We start from the raw sequence: 22,603 nt of genomic DNA, 5'->3' as shown, positions 1-22,603 counted from the left end.
TTATTTAATCGACCCCGAAAGGATGAAAGGCAAAGTTGACCTCGTGGAATTTGAACTCAGAACGTAACAGCAGACAAAATACGGCTACGCATTTCGCCCGGCGTGCTAACGCTTCTGCCAGCTCGCCGCTTTCTTCAAGGAATACCACAAGTTTGTGACTTCTTACTGTGCACCTACATTGAATAAGATATAAGGAATGCTTTCTTGAACCAGTCCTGCTTCTGTCACTAGTATCAAATTTTTACCCAGCTTGTGATTTGTTAATCACTGTTTTCATGTATCAGCAGAGGTTAAATTTGTCTAAGCATACACTTGCTAGTAGATTCTTTCTACTGATAATGCTCAAGAAAGCAGAAATCCAGATTTAGCAGTTCCTCTGTCGTTACTTGATGATTTTTGTGTGCTTTTGATACTTCTTTGCATTTTAGCACTATACTTTTCAAATTCTGCCAAGGTTGACTTTGCCTTTCATCCTTTCGGGGGTCGATAAATTAAGTACCAGTTATGCACTGGGGTCAATATAATCGACTTAATCCGTTTGTCTGTCCTTGTTTGTTCCCTCTGTGTTTAGCCCCTTGTGGGTAGTAAAGAAATAGGTATTTCGTCTGCCGTTACTTTCTCAGTTCAAATTCCACCGAGGTTGACTTTGCCTTTCATCCTTTTGGGGTTGTTAAAATTAAGTACCAGTTACGTACTGGGGTCGATATAATCGACTTAACCCCTTTGCCTGTCCTTGTTTGTTCCCTCTGTGTTTAGCCCCTTGTGGGTAGTAAAGAAATAGGTATTTCGTCTGCCGTTACTTTCTCAGTTCAAATTCCGCCGAGGTTGACTTTGCCTTTCATCCTTTTGGGGTTGATAAATTAAGTACCAGTTACGCACTGGGGGTCAATATAATCGAGTTAACCCCTTTGTCTGTCCTTGTTTGTCCTCTCTGTGTTTAGCCCCTTGCGGGTAGTAGAGAAATAGGTATTTCGTCTGCCGTTATGTTCATTATCATAATCATCATCGTTTAACGCCCGCTTTCCATACTGGCATGGGTTGGACGATTTTGACTGAGGGCTGGTGAACCAGATGGCTGCACCAGGCTCCAATCTTGATTTGGCAGAGTTTCTTGAGCTGGATGCCCTTCCTAATGCCAACCACTCCGAGTGGGTGCTTTTTACGTGCTGTTACATTCTCAGTTCAAATTCCGCTGAGGTCGACTTTGCCTTTCATCCTTTTGGGGTCAATAAACTAAGTACCAGTTATGCAATGTAATCGACTTAACCCCTTTGTCTGTCCTTGTTTGTCCCCTCTATGTTTAACCCCTTGTGGGCAATAAAGAAATAAGAAACAATTTATAATCCCTAATCTAAAGTGAAGGAATGGTTGGTACCCTGCAGTGGAATTTATAATGTGAGAAAACTAGTAGATGGTCCTGGTGGAGGTGGAGGTGGGTGGTTGATTCTTTTCTGTGTCAAGTTTGGTGCTTAGAATATCACAGAGCATTTTACCTTGCAAACAGAAACCTTAGCAATTAATTCATTCATAATTAGTGAAATAATTAAAGTAAATGTTAATTTTTTATCTTAAGGCACAGATGTGAAGGAAATTTTGAGTTCATGAAGGTAGAAAATTCTTTAAACGTTTTTATGAAGTGTCATTCGACCCTTTTGAGAGTGGCCCACCTGGGAATAATTCTGTTTGAAAGAAATCCAAATTATTTTGAAACTTCCTGTTTTAAAGTGATCTAAAGTTTACCAAATTCTTCATTATTTCGAAAAGTAATTGAAGCAAAGGCTCTGCTTTTCAACTGAAAAATATAACAAAATGGCTAATAATGGCAGGTATTTTAATAATTTCTTCATTATTTTGAAAATAAACTGAAACAAATGCAGTGTATTTCAACAGAAATATGGTTAAAAAAAACGTGTGGTAAGTAGCTTGCTTACCAACCACATGGTTCCGGGTTCAGTCCCACTGCGTGGCACCTTGGGCAAGTGTCTTCTACTATAGCCTCGGGCCGACCAAAGCCTTGTGAGTGGATTTGGTAGACGGAAACTGAAAGAAGCCTGTCGTATATATGTATATATATATATATATGCGTGTGTGTGTTTGTGTGTCTGTGTTTGTCCCCCTAGCATTGCTTTACAACCGATGCTGGTGTGTTTACGTCTCCGTTACTTAGCGGTTCAGCAAAAGAGACCGATAGAATAAGCACTGGGCTTACAAAATAATAAGTCCCGGGGTCGAGTTGCTCGATTAAAAAAAAAAGGCGGTGCTCCAGCATGGCCGCAATCAAATGACTGAAACAACTAAAAGAGTAAAAGAATATAATAATGACAAAGTTATTTTACCAAATTCTTCATTTTCAAAATTGTGGAGGCACAATGGCCCAGTGGTTAGGGCAGCGGACTCGTGGTCAGAGGATCATGGTTTTGATTCCCAGACCAGGCGTTGTGTGTGTTTATTGAGCGGAAACACCTAAAAGCTCCACGAGGCTTTGGCAGAGTGTGGTGGCGACCCCTGTTGTACTCTTGAGCCTGGCTAGGCTTGAAAAGGGAACATAAATAAATTAAAATTTTCAAAATTAATTGAAAAAAAAAAAGGTGTATTTCAACAGAAATATGGTAAGAAAAAGGATAAAGTTTTGTTATTATTATTATTATTATTATTATTATTATTATATGTTTGTCTTTTGCTTTATATTTGTACAAGTTGGCTCCAAGTCTCACCCAGAGACCTCAGGAGACAACAGATTGGAAGTTCATGTTGTTGTTATGCCTAGGGTGCCATATATTTGTTTTTTTTTTTTTTTTTTGGTGTTGTACTAGTGAATGTCTTAAAAAAAAAACGAAAGTTACGTTTGTTTTAAACCCTGAGATTACATAGAAAGTATTTTGTGTAGGATATGAGCAGTTCCCATGAGCACTGTCTTTTGAATTCCTGCCATTTTTTTTGGGGTGGGGGTTCCTGGTATCTGAGTTGTTGTTGTTATTATTATTATTATTATTTATTTATTTATTTTTTTGTTTTGCAGCCATGAATTTTTTGCTCCATATTTTGACTGGTTACCAACTTACAATAGTGATGGTCTACAGACTCGAGGAATCTGGGGCAAAAGCAGTCCACCTCTACTGGCTGCTGTCACTTTTGCCATCACTTATTTCCATGTGGCGTTTGTTACGCTGTTCTTCAAAGTTGCCCGCCTCGTTTTCTCTTTCTTGTACGTAAATCACAAGCACGCAGGCAGAAGTCTTCTTTTATCATCATCATCTTCACCATCATCATCATCTTCACCATCATCATCATCATCATCTTCACCATCATCATCATCTTCACCATCATCATCATCATCTTCACCATCATCATCATCATCTTCACCATCATCATCATCATCTTCACCATCATCATCATCTTCACCATCATCATCATCATCTTCACCATCATCATCATCATCTTCACCATCATCATCATCTTCACCATCATCATCATCATCTTCACCATCATCATCATCATCTTCACCATCATCATCATCATCTTCACCATCATCATCATCTTCACCATCATCATCATCATCTTCACCATCATCATCATCATCTTCACCATCATCATCATCATCATCATCTTCACCATCATCATCATCATCTTCACCATCATCATCATCTTCACCATCATCATCATCTTCACCATCATCATCATCATCTTCACCATCATCATCATCATCTTCACATCATCATCATCATCTTCACCATCATCTCATCATCTTCACCATCATCATCATCTTCACCATCATCATCATCATCATCTCACCATCATCATCATCTTCACCATCATCATCATCATCTTCACATCATCATCATCATCTCACCATCATCATCATCATCTTCACCATCATCATCATCTTCACCATCATCATCATCATCTTCACCATCATCATCATCATCTTCACCATCATCATCATCATCTTCACCATCATCATCATCATCTTCACCATCATCATCATCTTCACCATCATCATCATCATCTTCATCATCATCATCTTCCACCATCATCATCATCTCACCATCATCATCATCATGTTCACCATCATCATCATCATCTTCACCATCATCATCATCATCTTCACCATCATCATCATCTTCACCATCATCATCATCATCTTCACCATCATCATCATCTTCACCATCATCATCATCTTCACCATCATCATCATCATCATCTTCACCATCATCATCATCATCTTCACCATCATCATCATCATCTTCACCATCATCATCATCATCTTCACCATCATCATCATCATCTTCACCATCATCATCATCATCTTCACCATCATCATCATCATCTTCACCATCATCATCATCTTCACCATCATCATCATCATCTTCACCATCATCATCATCATCTTCACCATCATCATCATCTTCACCATCATCATCATCATGTTCACCATCATCATCATCATCTTCACCATCATCATCATCATCTTCACCATCATCATCATCTTCACCATCATCATCATCATCTTCACCATCATCATCATCATCTTCACCATCATCATCATCTTCACATCATCATCATCATGTTCACATCATCATCATCATCTTCACCTCATCATCATCTTCCCATCATCATCATCATCTTCACCATCATCATCATCCATCTTCACCATCATCATCATCTTCACATCATCATCATCATGTTCACCATCATCATCATCATCTTCACCATCATCATCATCTTCACCATCATCATCATCTTCACCATCATCATCATCATCTTCACCATCATCATCATCATGTTCACCATCATCATCATCATCTTCACATCATCATCATCTTCACCATCATCATCATCTTCACCATCATCATCATCATCTTCACCATCATCATCATCATCTTCACCATCATCATCATCATGTTCACATCATCATCATCATCTTCACCATCATCATCATCTTCACCATCATCATCATCTTCACCATCATCATCATCATCTTCACCATCATCATCATCATCTTCACCATCATCATCATCATGTTCACCATCATCATCATCATCTTCACCATCATCATCATCTTCACCATCATCATCATCTTCACCATCATCATCATCATCTTCACCATCATCATCATCATCTTCACCATCATCATCATCATCTTCACCATCATCATCATCTTCACCATCATCATCATCATCTTCACCATCATCATCATCTTCACCATCATCATCATCATGTTCACCATCATCTCATCATCTTCACCATCAATCATCATCTTCACCTCATCATCATCATCTTCACCATCATCATCATCTTCACCATCATCATCATCATGTTCACCATCATCATCATCATCTTCACCATCATCATCATCATTTCACCATCATCATCATCATGTTCACCATCATCATCATCATCTTCACCATCATCTCATCATCTTCACCATCATCATCATCATCTTCACCATCATCATCATCATCTTCACCATCATCATCATCATGTTCACCATCATCATCATCATCTTCACCATCATCATCATCTTCACCATCATCATCATATCTTCACCATCACTCATCATCATCTTCACCATCATCATCATCATTCACCATCATCATCATCATCTTCACCATCATCATCATCATCTTCACCATCATCATCATCTTCACCATCATCATCATCTTCACCATCATCATCATCATCTTCACCATCATCATCAGCTTCACCATCATCATCATCTTCACCATCATCATCATCATCTTCACCATCATCATCATCATCTTCACCATCATCATCATCATGTTCACCATCATCATCATCATGTTCACCATCATCATCATCATCTTCACCATCATCATCAGCTTCACCATCATCATCATCTTCACCATCATCATCATCATCTTCACCATCATCATCATCATCTTCACCATCATCATCATCTTCACCATCATCATCATCATGTTCACCATCATCATCATCATCTTCACCATCATCATCATCATGTTCACCATCATCATCATCATCTTCACCATCATCATCATCATCTTCACCATCATCATCATCTTCACCATCATCATCATCTTCACCATCATCATCATCATCTTCACCATCATCATCATCATCTTCACCATCATCATCATCTTCACCATCATCATCATCATGTTCACCATCATCATCATCATCTTCACCATCATCATCATCTTCACCATCATCATCATCATCTTCACCATCATCATCATCATCTTCACCATCATCATCATCATCTTCACCATCATCATCATCATGTTCACCATCATCATCATCATCTTCACCATCATCATCATCATCTTCACCATCATCATCATCATCTTCACCATCATCATCATCATGTTCACCATCATCATCATCATCTTCACCATCATCATCATCTTCACCATCATCATCATCTTCATCATCATCATCATCTTCACCATCATCATCATCATCTTCACCATCATCATCATCATCTTCACCATCATCATCATCATCTTCACCATCATCATCATCTTCACCATCATCATCATCTTCACCATCATCATCATCATCTTCACCATCATCATCATCTTCACCATCATCATCATCTTCACACATCATCATCATCTTCACCATCATCATCATCATCTTCACCATCATCATCATCATCTTCACCATCACTCATCATCATCTTCACCTCATCATCATCTTCACCATCATCATCATCTTCACCATCATCATCATCATCTTCACCATCATCATCATCATCTTCACACATCATCATCATCATCTTCACCATCTCATCATCATCTTCACCATCATCATCATCTTCACACCATCATCATCATCTTCACCTCATCATCATCTTCACCATCATCATCATCATGTTCACCATCATCATCATCATCTTCACCATCATCATCATCTTCACCATCATCATATCATCATGTTCACCATCATCATCATCATCTTCACCATCATCATCATCTTCACCATCATCATCATCTTCACCATCATCATCATCTTCACCATCATCATCATCATCTTCACCATCATCATCATCATCTTCACCATCATCATCATCATCTTCACCATCATCATCATCATCTTCACCATCATCATCATCATCTTCACCATCATCATCATCTTCACCATCATCATCATCTTCACCATCATCATCATCTTCACCATCATCATCATCATGTTCACCATCATCATCATCATCTTCACCATCATCATCATCATCTTCACCATCATCATCATCATCTTCACCATCATCATCATCTTCACCATCATCATCATCTTCACCATCATCATCATCTTCACCATCATCATCATCATGTTCACCATCATCATCATCATGTTCACCATCATCATCATCATCTTCACCATCATCATCATCATCTTCACCATCATCATCATCATCTTCACCATCATCATCATCTTCACCATCATCATCATCTTCACCATCATCATCATCTTCACCATCATCATCATCTTCACCATCATCATCATCTTCACCATCATCATCATCTTCACCATCATCATCATCTTCACCATCATCATCATCATCTTCACCATCATCATCATCTTCACCATCATCATCATCTTCACCATCATCATCATCTTCACCATCATCATCATCATGTTCACCATCATCATCATCATCTTCACCATCATCATCATGTTCACCATCATCATCATCATGTTCACCATCATCATCATCATCTTCACCATCATCATCATCTTCACCATCATCATCATCATGTTCACCATCATCATCATCATCTTCACCATCATCATCATCTTCACCATCATCATCATCATTCACCATCATCATCATCTTCACCATCATCATCATCTTCATCATCATCATCTTCACCATCATCTCATCATGTTCACCATCATCATCATCATCTTCACCATCATCATCATCTTCACCATCATCATCATCATGTTCACCATCATCATCATCATGTTCACCATCATCATCATCATCTCACCATCATCATCATGTTCACCATCATCATCATCATGTTCACCATCATCATCATCATCTTCACCATCATCATCATGTTCACCATCATCATCATCATCTTCACCATCATCATCATCATGTTCACCATCATCATCATCATCTTCACCATATCATCATCATCTTCACACATCATCATCATGTTCACCATCATCATCATCATGTTCACCATCATCATCATCATCTTCACCATCATCATCATCTTCACATCATCATCATCATGTTCACCATCATCATCATCATTTCACCATCATCATCATGTTCACCATCATCATCATCTTCACACCATCATCATCATCATCATCACATCTTCACCATCATCATCATTCATCTTCACATCATCATCATCTTCACCATCATCATCATCTTCACCATCATCATCATCTTCACCATCATCTCATCATCATCTTCACACCATCATCATCATCATCTTCACACCATCATCATCATCATCTTCACCATCATCATCATCATCTTCACCATCATCATCATCATCTTCACCATCATCATCATCATCTTCACCATCATCATCATCATGTTCACCATCATCATCATCATGTTCACCATCATCATCATCTCTTCACCATCATCATCATGTCACCATCATCATCATCATGTTCACCATCATCATCATCATCTTCACCATCATCATCATCTTCACCATCTCATCATCATCTTCACCATCATCATCATCATCTTCACCATCATCATCATCTTCACCATCATCATCATCTTCACATCATCATCATCTTCACCATCATCATCATCATGTTCACCATCATCATCATCATTTCACCATCATCATCATCATCTTCACCATCATCATCATCATGTTCACCATCATCATCATCATCTTCACCATCATCAATCATCATCTTCACCATCATCATCATCATCTTCACCATCATCATCATCTCTTCACCATCATCATCATCATGTTCACCATCATCATCATCATGTTCACCATCATCATCATCATGTTCACCATCATCATCATCATGTTCACCATCATCATCATCTTCACCATCATCATCATCATGTTCACCATCATCATCATCATGTTCACCATCATCATCATCATCTCACCATCATCATCATCATGTTCACCATCATCATCATCATGTCACCATCATCATCATCATCTTCACCATCATCATCATCTTCACCATCATCATCATCTTCACCATCATCATCATCTTCACCATCATCATCATCATCTTCACCATCATCATCATGTTCACCATCATCATCATCATCTTCACCATCATCATCATTCATCTTCACCATCATCATCATCATGTTCACCATCATCATCATCATCTTCACATCATCATCATCTTCACCATCATCATCATCATGTTCACCATCATCATCATCTTCACCATCATCATCATCATCTTCACCATATCATCATCTTCACCATCATATCATCATCTTCACATCATATCATCTTCACCATCATCATCATCATCTTCACCTCATCATCATCTTCACCATCATCATCATCATCTTCACCATCATCATCATCTTCACCATATCATCATCTTCACACATCATCATCATCATCTTCACACCATCATCATCATCTTCACCACCATCATCATCATCTTCACATCATATCATCTTCACCATCATCATCATCTTCACCATCATATCATCATCTTCACATCATCATCATCTTCATCATCATCATCTTCCCATCATCATCATCATCATGTTCACCATCACATCATCATCATCTTCACATCATCATCATCATCTTCACCATCATCATCATCATGTTCACATCATCATCATCATCTTCACCATTCATCATCATCATCTTCACCATCACATCATCATCATGTTCACCATCATCATCATCATCTTCACCATCATCATCATCATCTTCACCATCATCATCATCATCTTCACCATCATCATCATCATCTTCACCATCATCATCATCATCTTCACCATCATCATCATCATCTTCACCATCATCATCATCATCTTCACCATCATCATCATCATCTTCACCATCATCATCATCATCTTCACCATCATCATCATCATCTTCACCATCATCATTGTCATCAACATCTTATTAATGTAGAGGTTGCTGATGTTTACGATGTGGACAATCCAGATTTAGTAGACCTAAGGGAAATAACTCAAATAGGTCAATGGTACAAATTTCGATGCCTGAGTTAAGGGGTTGATGTACTGAAAGATTAATTAAATGAAATCCTTCTATGAATTTCATTCGAGCATTCAGTACATAATCTTCTTATGTATCGAAATTTTTACCATTACCTTTTAGTTATTTCCTTCAGCTTTTAAAAAAATTATTTGTGTGTGTGTGTGTATGTGCGTGTGTGTGTAAGTGCACATTTGTTTATGAATGGCAAACACCTGAAGAATGAAATGTTGGAAGACATGCTGTTAAAATATTTCTAAATTAATTTATCTTATATTTTTTACTGAGATTTTAAGCACCCATGCCAGTGGCACGTTAACCCTTTTGTTACTAACCCAGCTAAAACCGGCTCTAGCTCTGTAGTACAAATGTCTTGTTTTCAAAAGTTCTGAATTAAAATCTTCCACCAAGCCTTACTCACAATTTATGTTCCTAACACTAGCTGAATGATAATTAAGTTGTTTTACTAAATTCCTTGTTGTATTTAAAATTAATTGAAAGAAACACAGAGCATCTCAACAGAAATACAGTAACGAAAGGGTTAAAGACACCCACTATACTCTTGGAGTGGTTGGTGTTATGAAAGGCATCCAGCTGTAGAAACTAAGCCAAAATCAGACTGGCACTTGGTACAGCTCTCCAGCTTACCAATTACAGTCTAAGCCATGCCAGCATGGAGAAAGTGGACAGTAAATGATTATTATGAGATATATATATATATATATATATATATATATATATATTTAAAATTAAAATTAATTTTTAAAATTAAAGTTTAGATTCTTCAGGTGTAAGAGTGGCTGTGTGGCAGGTGTATGAGTGGGTGTATGGTAAGTAGCTTGCTTACCAACCACATGGTGCCGGGTTCAGTCCCACTGCGTGGCACCTTGGGCAAGTGTCTTCTACTATAGCCTCAGGCCGACCAAAGCACTGTGAGTGGATTTGGTAGACGGAAACTGAAAGAAGCGTGTCATATATGTGTGTGTATATGTATATACATATATATGTGTGTGTTTTTATATATATATATATGTGTGTGTGTGTGTGTGTGTGTGTGTTTGTCCCCCCAACATCGCTTGACAACCAATGCTGGTGTGTTTATGTCCCCTTAACTAAGTGGTTCAACAAAAGAGACCAATAGAATAAGTACTAGGTAACCAGTCAAAATTTGTTCCATATTTTGACTGGTTACCGATAGAATAAGTACTAGGCTTACAAAGAATAAGTCCTGGGGTTGATTTCCTCGACTGAAACCCTTTAAGGCAGTGCTCCAGCATGGTCGCAGTCAAATGACCAAAACAAGTAAAAGAATGTATATATATATATATAATGTATGTATCTAACACTGTATCTTTCTCTTCGTCTGTCATCTTTCTTCAAACTTTATTCAAATTCCAGGATTGGTCAATCACGGCTGTTCTTCGTCTTCTGCTATATTCTCCTGGCCATTGTGCTGATCTTCTCTCTGGTTGTGGCCAAGTCATTGTGCGGAAGCATCAGTATTTTACTCTCTTATATGATCTACTTTTTTAAGGTAAGCACTTTTCTCTCTCTCTCTCTCACACACACACACACACACACTCTTTATCTTATTCCCTCTTTCTCCTTACTCTCTCCCCTTTCTCTCTCTCCTTCCTCTCTCTTCCTTGCTCTCTCCTCCTTACTCTCTACTTATTCTCTTCTTATTCTCTCCACCTTACTCTCTCTCCTTACTCTCTCCTTCTTTCTCCCTCTCCTTACTCTATCCCTCTCTTTACTCTCTCCCCCTCCTTACTCTTTCTCTCTCTCCTTACTCACTCCCTCTCCTTTTTCTCTCCCTCTCCTTACTCTCTCACTCCTTGCTCTCCTCCTTTTCTTACTCTCTCTCTCTCTCTCTCTCTCTCATTTAATGTCACCTCACATACACATCGTAAATCACATTTTATTGACCCCTTTGCGGTCAATAAAATAAAGTACCAGTTAAGTATTGGGGTCAATGTAATCCGCCTTCTCTGCCAACAAAATGTCAGGCTTTGTGCTTGTAAGAGAAAGAATTATCATTTTTGTTTTGTTATAGAATTTATTGTAAAAAAAACGAAAAATGTCGAAACTAAATCCGTTGTTGTTTTTGCAGGTAATTTATGTTGGTGAACAAGTGAAGAAATCCAACCATTCCAGCCGAAACCTTAACTTTGCCCTTCACCAGTTGATCTGGGTCCTTTGGCAATGGTTGATGATCTTCAATATGGCTCCTTTGATAGCCTGGCAACGACAACTGCCGTAGGTTCACTCCTTAATTTCTTTTTCAGATTGAGTGTCATGGTGAGAGTGTCATACTTAGTTTGTGTGAAGGATTTTGGTTTTTGCAAGGTATTCAAGTTTGTTTGAGATGGCGGTGCTGGCAACGTGGTCGATGCCAGCGCCGCCTTGACTGGCTTCTGTACCGGTGGCATGTAAAAAACACCTTCCAAACGTGGTCGATGCCAGCGCCGCCTTGACTGGCTTCTGTACCGGTGGCATGTAAAAAACACCTTCCAAACGTGGCCGATGCCAGCGCTGCCTTGACTGGCTTCCATGCCGGTGGCATGTAAAAAGCACCTTCCGAATGTGGCCGATACTAGTGCCACCTTGACTGGCTTCCGTGCCGGTGGCATGTAAAAAGCACCTTCCGAATGTGGCCGATACTAGTGCCACCTTGACTGGCTTCTGTGCCGGTGGCATGTAAAAAGCACCTTCCGAATGTGGCCGATACTAGTGCCACCTTGACTGGCTTCTGTGCCGGTGGCATGTAAAAAGCACCTTCCGAATGTGGCCGATACTAGTGCCACCTTGACTGGCTTCTGTGCCGTGGCATGTAAAAAGCACCTTCCGAATGTGGCCGATACTAGTGCCACCTTGACTGGCTTCGTGCCGGTGGCATGTAAAAAGCACCTTCCGAATGTGGCCGATACTAGTGCCACCTTGACTGGCTTCTGTGCCGGTGGCATGTAAAAAGCACCTTCCGAATGTGGCCGATACTAGTGCCACCTTGACTGGCTTCCGTGCCGGTGGCATGTAAAAAGCACCTTCCGAATGTGGCCGATACTAGTGCCACCTTGACTGGCTTCTGTGCCGGTGGCATGTAAAAAGCACCTTCCGAATGTGGCCGATACTAGTGCCACCTTGACTGGCTTCTGTGCGGTGGCATGTAAAAAGCACCTTCCGAATGTGGCGATACTAGTGCCACCTTGACTGGCTTCTGTGCCGGTGGCATGTAAAAAGCACCTCCGAATGTGGCCGATACTAGTGCCACCTTGACTGGCTTCCGTGCCGGTGGCATGTAAAAAGCACCTTCGAATGTGGCCGATACTAGTGCCACCTTGACTGGCTTCCGTGCCGGTGGCATGTAAAAAGCACCTTCCGAATGTGGCCGATACTAGTGCCACCTTGACTGGCTTCCGTGCCGGTGGCATGTAAAAAGCACCTCCGAATGTGGCCGATACTAGTGCCACCTTGACTGGCTTCCGTGCCGGTGGCATGTAAAAAGCACCTTCCGAATGTGGCCGATACTAGTGCCACCTTGACTGGCTTCCGTGCCGGTGGCATGTAAAAAGCACCTTCCGAATGTGGCCGATACTAGTGCCACCTTGACTGGCTTCCGTGCCGGTGGCATGTAAAAAGCACCTTCCGAATGTGGCCGATACTAGTGCCACCTTGACTGGCTTCTGTGCCGGTGGCATGTAAAAAGCACCTTCCGAATGTGGCCGATACTAGTGCCACCTTGACTGGCTTCTGTGCCGGTGGCATGTAAAATGCACCTTCCGAATGTGGCCGATACTAGTGCCACCTTGACTGGCTTCTGTGCCGGTGGCATGTAAAAAGCACTTCCGAACGTGGCCGATGCCAGTGCCGCCTTGACTGGCTTCTGTGCCGGTGGCATGTAAAAAGCACCTTCCGAATGTGGCCGATACTAGTGCCACCTTGACTGGCTTCTGTGCCGGTGGCATGTAAAAAGCACCTTCCGAATGTGGCCGATACTAGTGCCACCTTGACTGGCTTCTGTGCCGGTGGCATGTAAAAAGCACCTTCCGAATGTGGCCGATACTAGTGCCACCTTGACTGGCTTCTGTGCCGGGGCATGTAAAAAGCACCTTCCGAATGTGGCCGATACTAGTGCCACCTTGACTGGCTTCTGTGCCGGTGGCATGTAAAAAGCACCTTCCGAATGTGGCCGATACTAGTGCCACCTTGACTGGCTTCTGTGCCGGTGGCATGTAAAAAGCACCTTCCGAATGTGGCCGATACTAGTGCCACCTTGACTGGCTTCTGTGCCGGTGGCATGTAAAAAGCACCTTCCGAATGTGGCCGATACTAGTGCCACCTTGACTGGCTTCTGTGCCGGTGGCATGTAAAAAGCACCTTCCGAATGTGGCCGATACTAGTGCCGCCTTGACTGGCTTCCGTGCCGGTGGCATGTAAAAAGCACCTCCGAATGTGGCCGATGCCAGTGCCACCTTGACTGGCTTCTGTGCCGGTGGCATCTAAAAAGCACCTTCCGAATGTGGCCGATACTAGTGCCACCTTGACTGGCTTCTGGCCGGTGGCATGTAAAAAGCACCTTCCGAATGTGGCCGATACTAGTGCCACCTTGACTGGCTTCTGTGCCGGTGGCATGTAAAAAGCACCTTCCGAATGTGGCCGATACTAGTGCCACCTTGACTGGCTTCTGTGCCGGTGGCATGTAAAAAGCACCTTCCGAATGTGGCCGATACTAGTGCCACCTTGACTGGCTTCTGTGCCGGTGGCATGTAAAAAGCACCTTCCGAATGTGGCCGATACTAGTGCCACCTTGACTGGCTTCTGTGCCGGTGGCATGTAAAAAGCACCTTCCGAATGTGGCCGATACTAGTGCCACCTTGACTGGCTTCTGTGCCGGTGGCATGTAAAAAGCACCTTCCGAATGTGGCCGATACTAGTGCCACCTGACTGGCTTCTGTGCCGGTGGCATGTAAAAAGCACCTTCCGAATGTGGCCGATTACTAGTGCCGCCTTGATGGCTTCCGTGCCGGTGGCATGTAAAAAGCACCTTCCGAATGTGGCCGATACTAGTGCCACCTTGACTGGCTTCTGTGCCGGTGGCATGTAAAAAGCACCTTCCGAATGTGGCCGATACTAGTGCCACCTTGACTGGCTTCTGTGCCGGTGGCATGTAAAATGCACCTTCCGAATGTGGCCGATACTAGTGCCACCTTGACTGGCTTCTGTGCCGGTGGCATGTAAAAAGCACCTTCCGAACGTGGCCGATGCCAGTGCCGCCTTGACTGGCTTCTGTGCCGGTGGCATGTAAAAAGCACCTTCCGAATGTGGCCGATACTAGTGCCACCTTGACTGGCTTCTGTGCCGGTGGCATGTAAAATGCACCTTCCGAATGTGGCCGATACTAGTGCCACCTTGACTGGCTTCTGTGCCGGTGGCATGTAAAAAACACCTTCCGAATGTGGCCGATACTAGTGCCACCTTGACTGGCTTCTGTGCCGTGGCATGTAAAAAGCACCTTCCGAATGTGGCCGATACTAGTGCCGCCTTGACTGGCTTCCGTGCCGGTGGCATGTAAAAAGCACCTTCCGAATGTGGCCGATACTAGTGCCACCTTGACTGGCTTCTGTGCCGGTGGCATGTAAAAAGCACCTTCCGAATGTGGCCGATACTAGTGCCACCTTGACTGGCTTCTGTGCCGGTGGCATGTAAAATGCACCTTCCGAATGTGGCCGATACTAGTGCCGCCTTGATTGGCTTCCGTGCCGGTGGCATGTAAAAAACACCAACCGTTCACGGCCATTTCCAGCCTCCCCTGGCACCTGAGCCGGTGGCATGTAAAAAGCACCTTCTGAACGTAGCAGATGCCAGCGCCGCCTTGACTGGCTTCCATGCCGGTGGCACGTAAAAAGCACCAATCTGAACATGGCCGTTGCCAGCTACGCCTGGCACTTGTGCAGGTCGCACGTAAAAAGCACCCACTACACTCACGGAGTGGTTGGCGTTAGGAAGGGCATCCAGCTGTAGAAACACTGCCAGATCAGACTGGGCCTGGTGCAGCCTTCTGGCTTCTCGGACCCCAGTTGAGCCGTCCAACCCATGCTAGCATGGAAAACGGACGCTAAACGATGATGATGATGATGATGATGATGATTGTGGTGTGACTGTGGTATTGTAGTTTGTGTGAGGTACTGTGGTATGAGTATGGTACTCTAGTTTGTTTGAGGTAATGTGGTATGAGTAAGGTACTCATGTTTGTGTGAGGTACTGTGGTATGATTGTTGTATTGTATTTAATACAAGGTGCTGTGGTTTGCGTGAGATCAGTGGCACTCCACGCCTGTTGATCCAGTCAATGAAACAGCCTGTTCATGAAATTAACATGCATGTGGCTGAGTGCTCCACAGACACATGTACCCCTAGTGTAATTCCTGGAGATTCAGCATGACACAGACTGTGACAAGGCTGGCCCTTTGAAATACAGGTACTACTCATTTTTACCAGCTGAGTGGACTGGAGCAACGTGAAATAAAGTGTCTTGCTCAAGGACACAACGAGTCACCGGGAATTGAACTCATGATCTTATGAATGTGTGTGGCTGTGTGGTAAGTAGCTTGCTTACCAACCACATGGTTCCGGGTTCAGTCCCACTGTGTGGCACCTTGGGCAAGTGTCTTCTGCCATAGCCTCAGGCCGACCAAAGCCTTGTGAGTGGATTTGGTAGACGGAAACTGAAAGAAGCCTGTCGTATATATGTATGTGTGTGTATATGTTTGTGTGTCTGTGTTTGTACCCGCCAACATTGCTTGACCGATGCTGGTGTGTTTACGTCCCCATAACTTAGCGGTTCGGCAAAAGAGATCGATAGAATAAGTACTAGGCTTACAAAGAATAAGTCCTGGGGTCGATCTGCTCGACTAAAGGCGGTGCTCCAGCATGGCCACAGTCAAATGACTTAATCACATCTATCGTCCACGTTTTTTTTATATACATTTGTTGATTGTTTTAAGTAAGTTAATAGTATTATAAATTTTCCATGCTAACATGGAAAAAAAAACATCCTTAAACAAATTTTAACCCTTTAGTGTTCGCATTATTCTACCAAGAGTAATACTTTTTAATCCACATTGTTTTGAACTAATCATGCATTATCTTGTATCTATGAGAATTTAATGAGGTGAGGCAGATGTTAATTTTTAAAATGATATTGTAGGGTTGTGTGAGAGACCAGATCTGGCCAGTTTGAACATAAAACAGGCAGAATACTTTTGGCCGGATATGGCCAGTTGAAATGCATTATCTTGTAACTATGAGAATTTGATGAGGCAGCTGTTAATTTTTAAGACGATATTATAGGGTTGGTGTGAAAGACCAGATCTGATCAGTTTGAACATAAAACAGGCAGAATACTTTTGGCCGGATATGGCCAGTTGAAATGCATTATCTTGTAACTATGAGAATTTGATGAGGCAGCTGTTAATTTTTAAGACGATATTATAGGGTTGGTGTGAGAGACCAGATCTGGCCAGTTTGAACATAAAACAGGCAGAATACTTTTGGCCGGATATGGCCAGTTGAAATGCATTATCTTGTAACTATGAGAATTTGATGAGGCAGCTGTTAATTTTTAAGACGATATTATAGGGTTGGTGTGAGAGACCAGATCTGGCCAGTTTGAACATAAAACAGGCAGAATACTTTTGGCCGGATATGGCCAGTTGAAATGCATTATCTTGTAACTATGAGAATTTGATGAGGCAGCTGTTAATTTTTAAGACGATATTATAGGGTTGGTGTGAGAGACCAGATCTGGCCAGTTTGAACATAAAACAGGCAGAATACTTTTGGCCGGATATGGCCAGTTGAAATGCATTATCTTGTAACTATGAGAATTGATGAGGCAGCTGTTAATTTTTAAGACGATATTATAGGGTTGGTGTGAGAGAGACCAGATCTGGCCAGTTTGAACATAAAACAGGCAGAATACTTTTGGCCGGATATGGCCAGTTGAAATGCATTATCTTGTAACTATGAGAATTTGATGAGGTAGCTGTTAATTTTTAAGACGATATTATAGGGTTGGTGTGAGAGACCAGATCTGGCCAGTTTGAACATAAAACAGGCAGAATACTTTTGGCCGGATATGGCCAGTTTAAATGCTAAAGGGTTAATATTAGTATTTTCTTTTTTGTTTTGACAGGAAGAAATTACAATTGACTCCTGACTCCAGTCAAATAATTGGATTCGTCACACCTTTCTGTATTTCCCTTCTCTGCATCTGTAATAACATTGTTGACAGGTAAGTTTATCTGAAATTAGCTTGATTTTTGCTGGTTTCATCTTCATTTCCAGTTTGTTCTTTTACTTGTTTCAGTCATTTCACTGTGGTCATCCTGGAGCACCACCTTGAGGGGTTGTAGTTGAACAAATTGTCCCCAGCACTTATTTCCCCTTAAAATTACCCTATTTGATGGCATATAAGACCCTTTTTTTTTTTCAATGTGTTACCCCAAAGTTGAACCTCCTCTAAGCTCATTTTGTCCTTGCTTTGTTGCACTAAAAACTTTAATTTCTGAATATGTGCTGTTGGAATTGAAGTGCATCTCATTTACCCATGTGTTCTTTATACCATCAGATATGATAATATTATTTGTATTAATGTAAAATATATTATATTCTTGGAAGCACTCCGTCGGTTACGACGACGAGGGTTCCGGTTGATCCGAATCAACGGAACAGCCTGCTCGTGAAATTAACGTGTAAGTGGCTGAGCACTCCACAGACACGTGTACCTTTAACGTAGTTCTCGGGGATATTCAGCGTGACACAGAGAGTGACAAGGCCGGCCCCTTGAAAAACAGGTACAACAGAAAGAGGAAGTAAGAGTGAGAGAAAGTTGTGGTGAAAGAGTACAGCAGGGATCACCAGCATCCCCTGCCGGAGCCTCGTGGAGCTTTAGGTGTTTTCGCTCAATAAACACTCACAATGCCCGGTCTGGGAATCGAAACCGCGATCCTATGACCGCGAGTCCGCTGCCCTAACCACTGGGCCATTGCGCCTCCACCAAAATATATTATATAGAATATTAGTGAAAATCAAAAATCAAAATCAAAATCGTAATCTATCAACATCAATGGAATTTGTAGCTGTGATACCAGTGCTGGTGGCACGTAAGAGAACCATCCGAACGTGGCCGTAGCCAGCGCTGCCCGACTGGTCACCGTGCAGGTGGCACGTAAAAAGCACCATCCGATTGTGGCTGTTTGCCAGCCTCATCTGGCACCTGTGCCAGTGGCACGTAAAAAGCATCCACTACACTCACGGAGTGGTTGGCGTCAGGAAGGCATCCAGCTGTAGAAACACTGCCAGATCTGACTGGGCCTGGTGCAGCCTTCTGGCTTCCCAGACCCCAGATGAACCGTTCAACCCATGCTAGCATGGAAAGCGGACGTTAAACGATGATGATGATACTGTTCTTATGGCCCTGTTCTCTGTATTATTGCTATCCAGTAGCCTCCACCCCCTTTATATATGTAGGGTTTCACCACTCACTGCATTCCACTCCACTCTCTACTCATACTTTATTGGCAATGTTCTGCCCCTTATATTATGGCCTCCTTACCTCAAGAATATACCCTGGTATTGGCCACCATCTATCTCCATCTTCCTTTATTTGACCATCCCATTTATATTCTGACTGCATTCCTTGTGAGTATGCCCGGCACTTTGCCACCATCTCTCTCCTGCTCTCTCTTGGTCGTCCAAGAATTTGGACCTGGAGATCTCCGTTTCCAGCGACTTCGGGGGCCACCTCCCAGTGGTGTCGGGCTTCAACAAAGAGCCCTCGACTAAAACAGGACGACCAAATTTTTTTTTTTCCAAGGTCTGGGTCTCCTGCCACTAAGCCCTAGACCGTCACCTAATCACCCTTACCCATCTTGTTGCTTAACAACAATAACAACAGCAGCTCTCCCTTGCATTCTTGCTGTCTCTCCTTCTCTCCTTCTCCTGTTCTTCCCTCAGGCTGAGTAACTATGCATCTCCTTAACCTGTTTCTGCCCTCATTCTTGACTTCTCTTTCTCTCTCTCTCTCTCTCTGGCTGAGTAACCATATACCTCCTCTACAGGAAGACACCTGTTTCTGTTTCTCCATCTCACTATAACCTTTCATCATCTGACACAAGATCACCTCCTCCAATGCCCTCTCCTCTCTCAAAGGATCCTTATCTTGCAAGTTTCTTGGTGACCCTGCCAGTGCTGGTGCCACATAAAAAAGCATCCAGTCCACACTATAAAGTGGTTGGCATTTGGAAGGGCGTCCAGCTGTAAAAACCATGCCAAAACTAACCTTGTCTGTACCTGTGCTTGTTCCATGTAAAAGGCTGCACTCAGACCATTTTGCTGGGTTGTTGGTGTTAGGAAGGGCTTCCAGCCATCAAAAACCCCTACCAACACAGACACAAAAGTCTGGTGCAGGCTCCTGCCTGGCTGGCTCCTGTCAAGCCATCCAACCCATGATGGCATGGAGGAGGAGGAGGTTGATGATGATGATGAGGAGGAGTTGGGGGAGGAGGCGGATGATGAGGAGGAGGAGGAGGAGGCGGATGATGATGATGATGAGGAGGAGGAGGGGGAGGAGGCGGATGATGATGATGATGAGGAGGAGGAGGAGGCGGATGATGATGATGATGATGAGAGGAGGAGGAGGAGGAGGAGGAGGATAGTATTATCTAGAAATTAGTGTTGTTTGTGTGCTAATGCTAATTATAAATAAACAAGACAAACTTTAAAATAAAATTTTTTCTTAGACAAATATTTTTCTGATTTAAAATTTTTTTTGGTGTTTTTTTTTTCCAGGATCAACCAAAGTATCGTTTCTCCTGTCTTTTATGTGTGCGTGCTTGCCATTCTGTTGTATGGCACAGTCCACCTCTACTGCGTAAGTATGTTTGTGCTGGTGCCAATCGGCCTACTCTCGCTCTTCAGTCTGAGACCACTAAAAGATGGTGAGTAATTCTTCAAACGGAGCAGCAGCGTCATCAAAATTGATAAAAGAACTCTTTTGCCGTGTAGTCAGACATTGACAGTTTTCAAATGCATTTTTTTTTTCTAGAATTTTATTTTTCTATTTTTTACTAATATATATATATAATTTTTTTTTTTTTTGTAATTTCAAATTGATAAAACCGGGATTTTTTTTTTTTTTAACTAGTCGAAATTAATTAAGGAGGTACTCAGAGTTTAAATTACCATTTTAATCTCAGTTCCAAATACAATTTTTAAAAAAAAACAAAAAAAATGTGTTTAATTACATAAATTTCAGTTTTTCAATATTTTTTAAATGTCAATTTGGAGTTTAAATTTTAATTTAAATTTTACAAATTAATTCCCTCCTGCCAGTTTCAGTTTTTTAAAAAAACATTTTTTTTTTTATCAGTTTAAAAATTCTAAAAACAAAAAAAAAATATTTAATTAACTTTTTTGTTTATATATTGAAAAGACCAATAATAATGCCTAACCAAATAAAAAAAAAAAACAAATAATAATTATAAAAAAACACTGTCTATTTGAAACCAGGCCTTCTCTCTTCAGTTTTAGAAGAAAGACTTGTTGCTGGTGTAAAAGCCTTCATTTATTCTGCCTAAAATCTAGGACTCTCCTCCACCCCAACCTCGAAAATTATTCGATTTTTTTTGCTCAAGTAATTTAATTCTGTAGTCTTGGGGGGGCTTCTAATTTTTACATTCCAAGGGAGATAACTTTCACGCGCTTCATTTTTCCAAGTACGTGTGTGTGTGTGTGCGCGTGCGTGCGTGCATGTATGTATGTGTATATATATATGTGTGTGTGTGCGTGCATGTATGTATGTGTATATATATATGTGTGTGTGTGTCTGTATACACGATACAAATATATTTTTTGGATCTTTTCGGTTTGAACGGTAGTTTTTTCTAGCGGTGTCATATGAAATTGTCACCCATAATTATGACCCTAGTATCGATCTATTGCATTTCAATCTGTGTTAGGGTTAGGGGTGGGGGGAAGGGTATCTTTTTTTCTTCAAAAATGTAAATAAACCCAATCTGTTTCTTAAACGAGGGACATATTCATACAGCACAGAATGTTTTCACCTCAATAGACGTCAGTGATTGGTTGAAATTGCAGAAATTGAAGAAAAAAAACAACAAATATCTTACAAACTATAGAATTTTCTCAATAAAGCCAAGAGAAAAATATGTTTTATAAACACATTCTACCAGTATACGAAGTTAAAATTTTTTAGTTACCTAGAAATTATGTTAAAAACTGCCGTTCAAACTGAAAAGATCCAGGTAAATTGCTCGTACAAGGTGGAAAAATTTTATCAACGGCTGGTTGTTGACCAAATTTTTCTGCTTTGTAAGGGTAATTCACCCAGAATTTTCT

At 41.5% G+C, this 22,603-nt stretch overlaps 1 protein-coding gene across 2 annotated transcripts in view; it reads left to right on the top strand.

Moving 5' to 3' along the window:
- Positions 1 to 21,457, top strand: part of LOC115223978 (GPI inositol-deacylase) — a 246,082-nt gene extending 224,625 nt beyond the window's left edge. For both annotated transcript variants that reach the window (XM_029794744.2, XM_029794743.2), the window contains exons 23-27: positions 3,020 to 3,205; positions 11,583 to 11,718; positions 12,298 to 12,443; positions 18,378 to 18,476; positions 21,035 to 21,457. In XM_029794744.2, coding sequence (XP_029650604.1) covers positions 3,020 to 3,205; positions 11,583 to 11,718; positions 12,298 to 12,443; positions 18,378 to 18,476; positions 21,035 to 21,191 — 724 coding nt within the window. In that variant the 3' untranslated portion in view covers positions 21,192 to 21,457. The remainder of the gene's footprint in view (positions 1 to 3,019; positions 3,206 to 11,582; positions 11,719 to 12,297; positions 12,444 to 18,377; positions 18,477 to 21,034) is intronic.
- The last annotated feature ends 1,146 nt before the right edge of the window (positions 21,458 to 22,603 follow it).

This window comes from Octopus sinensis, linkage group LG24, assembly GCF_006345805.1.
Source record: "Octopus sinensis linkage group LG24, ASM634580v1, whole genome shotgun sequence".
Taxonomy (NCBI): Eukaryota; Metazoa; Mollusca; class Cephalopoda; order Octopoda; family Octopodidae; genus Octopus; species Octopus sinensis.
Note: the sequence above shows the minus strand (reverse complement) of the source record. Positions and strands in the feature narration are given on the sequence as shown.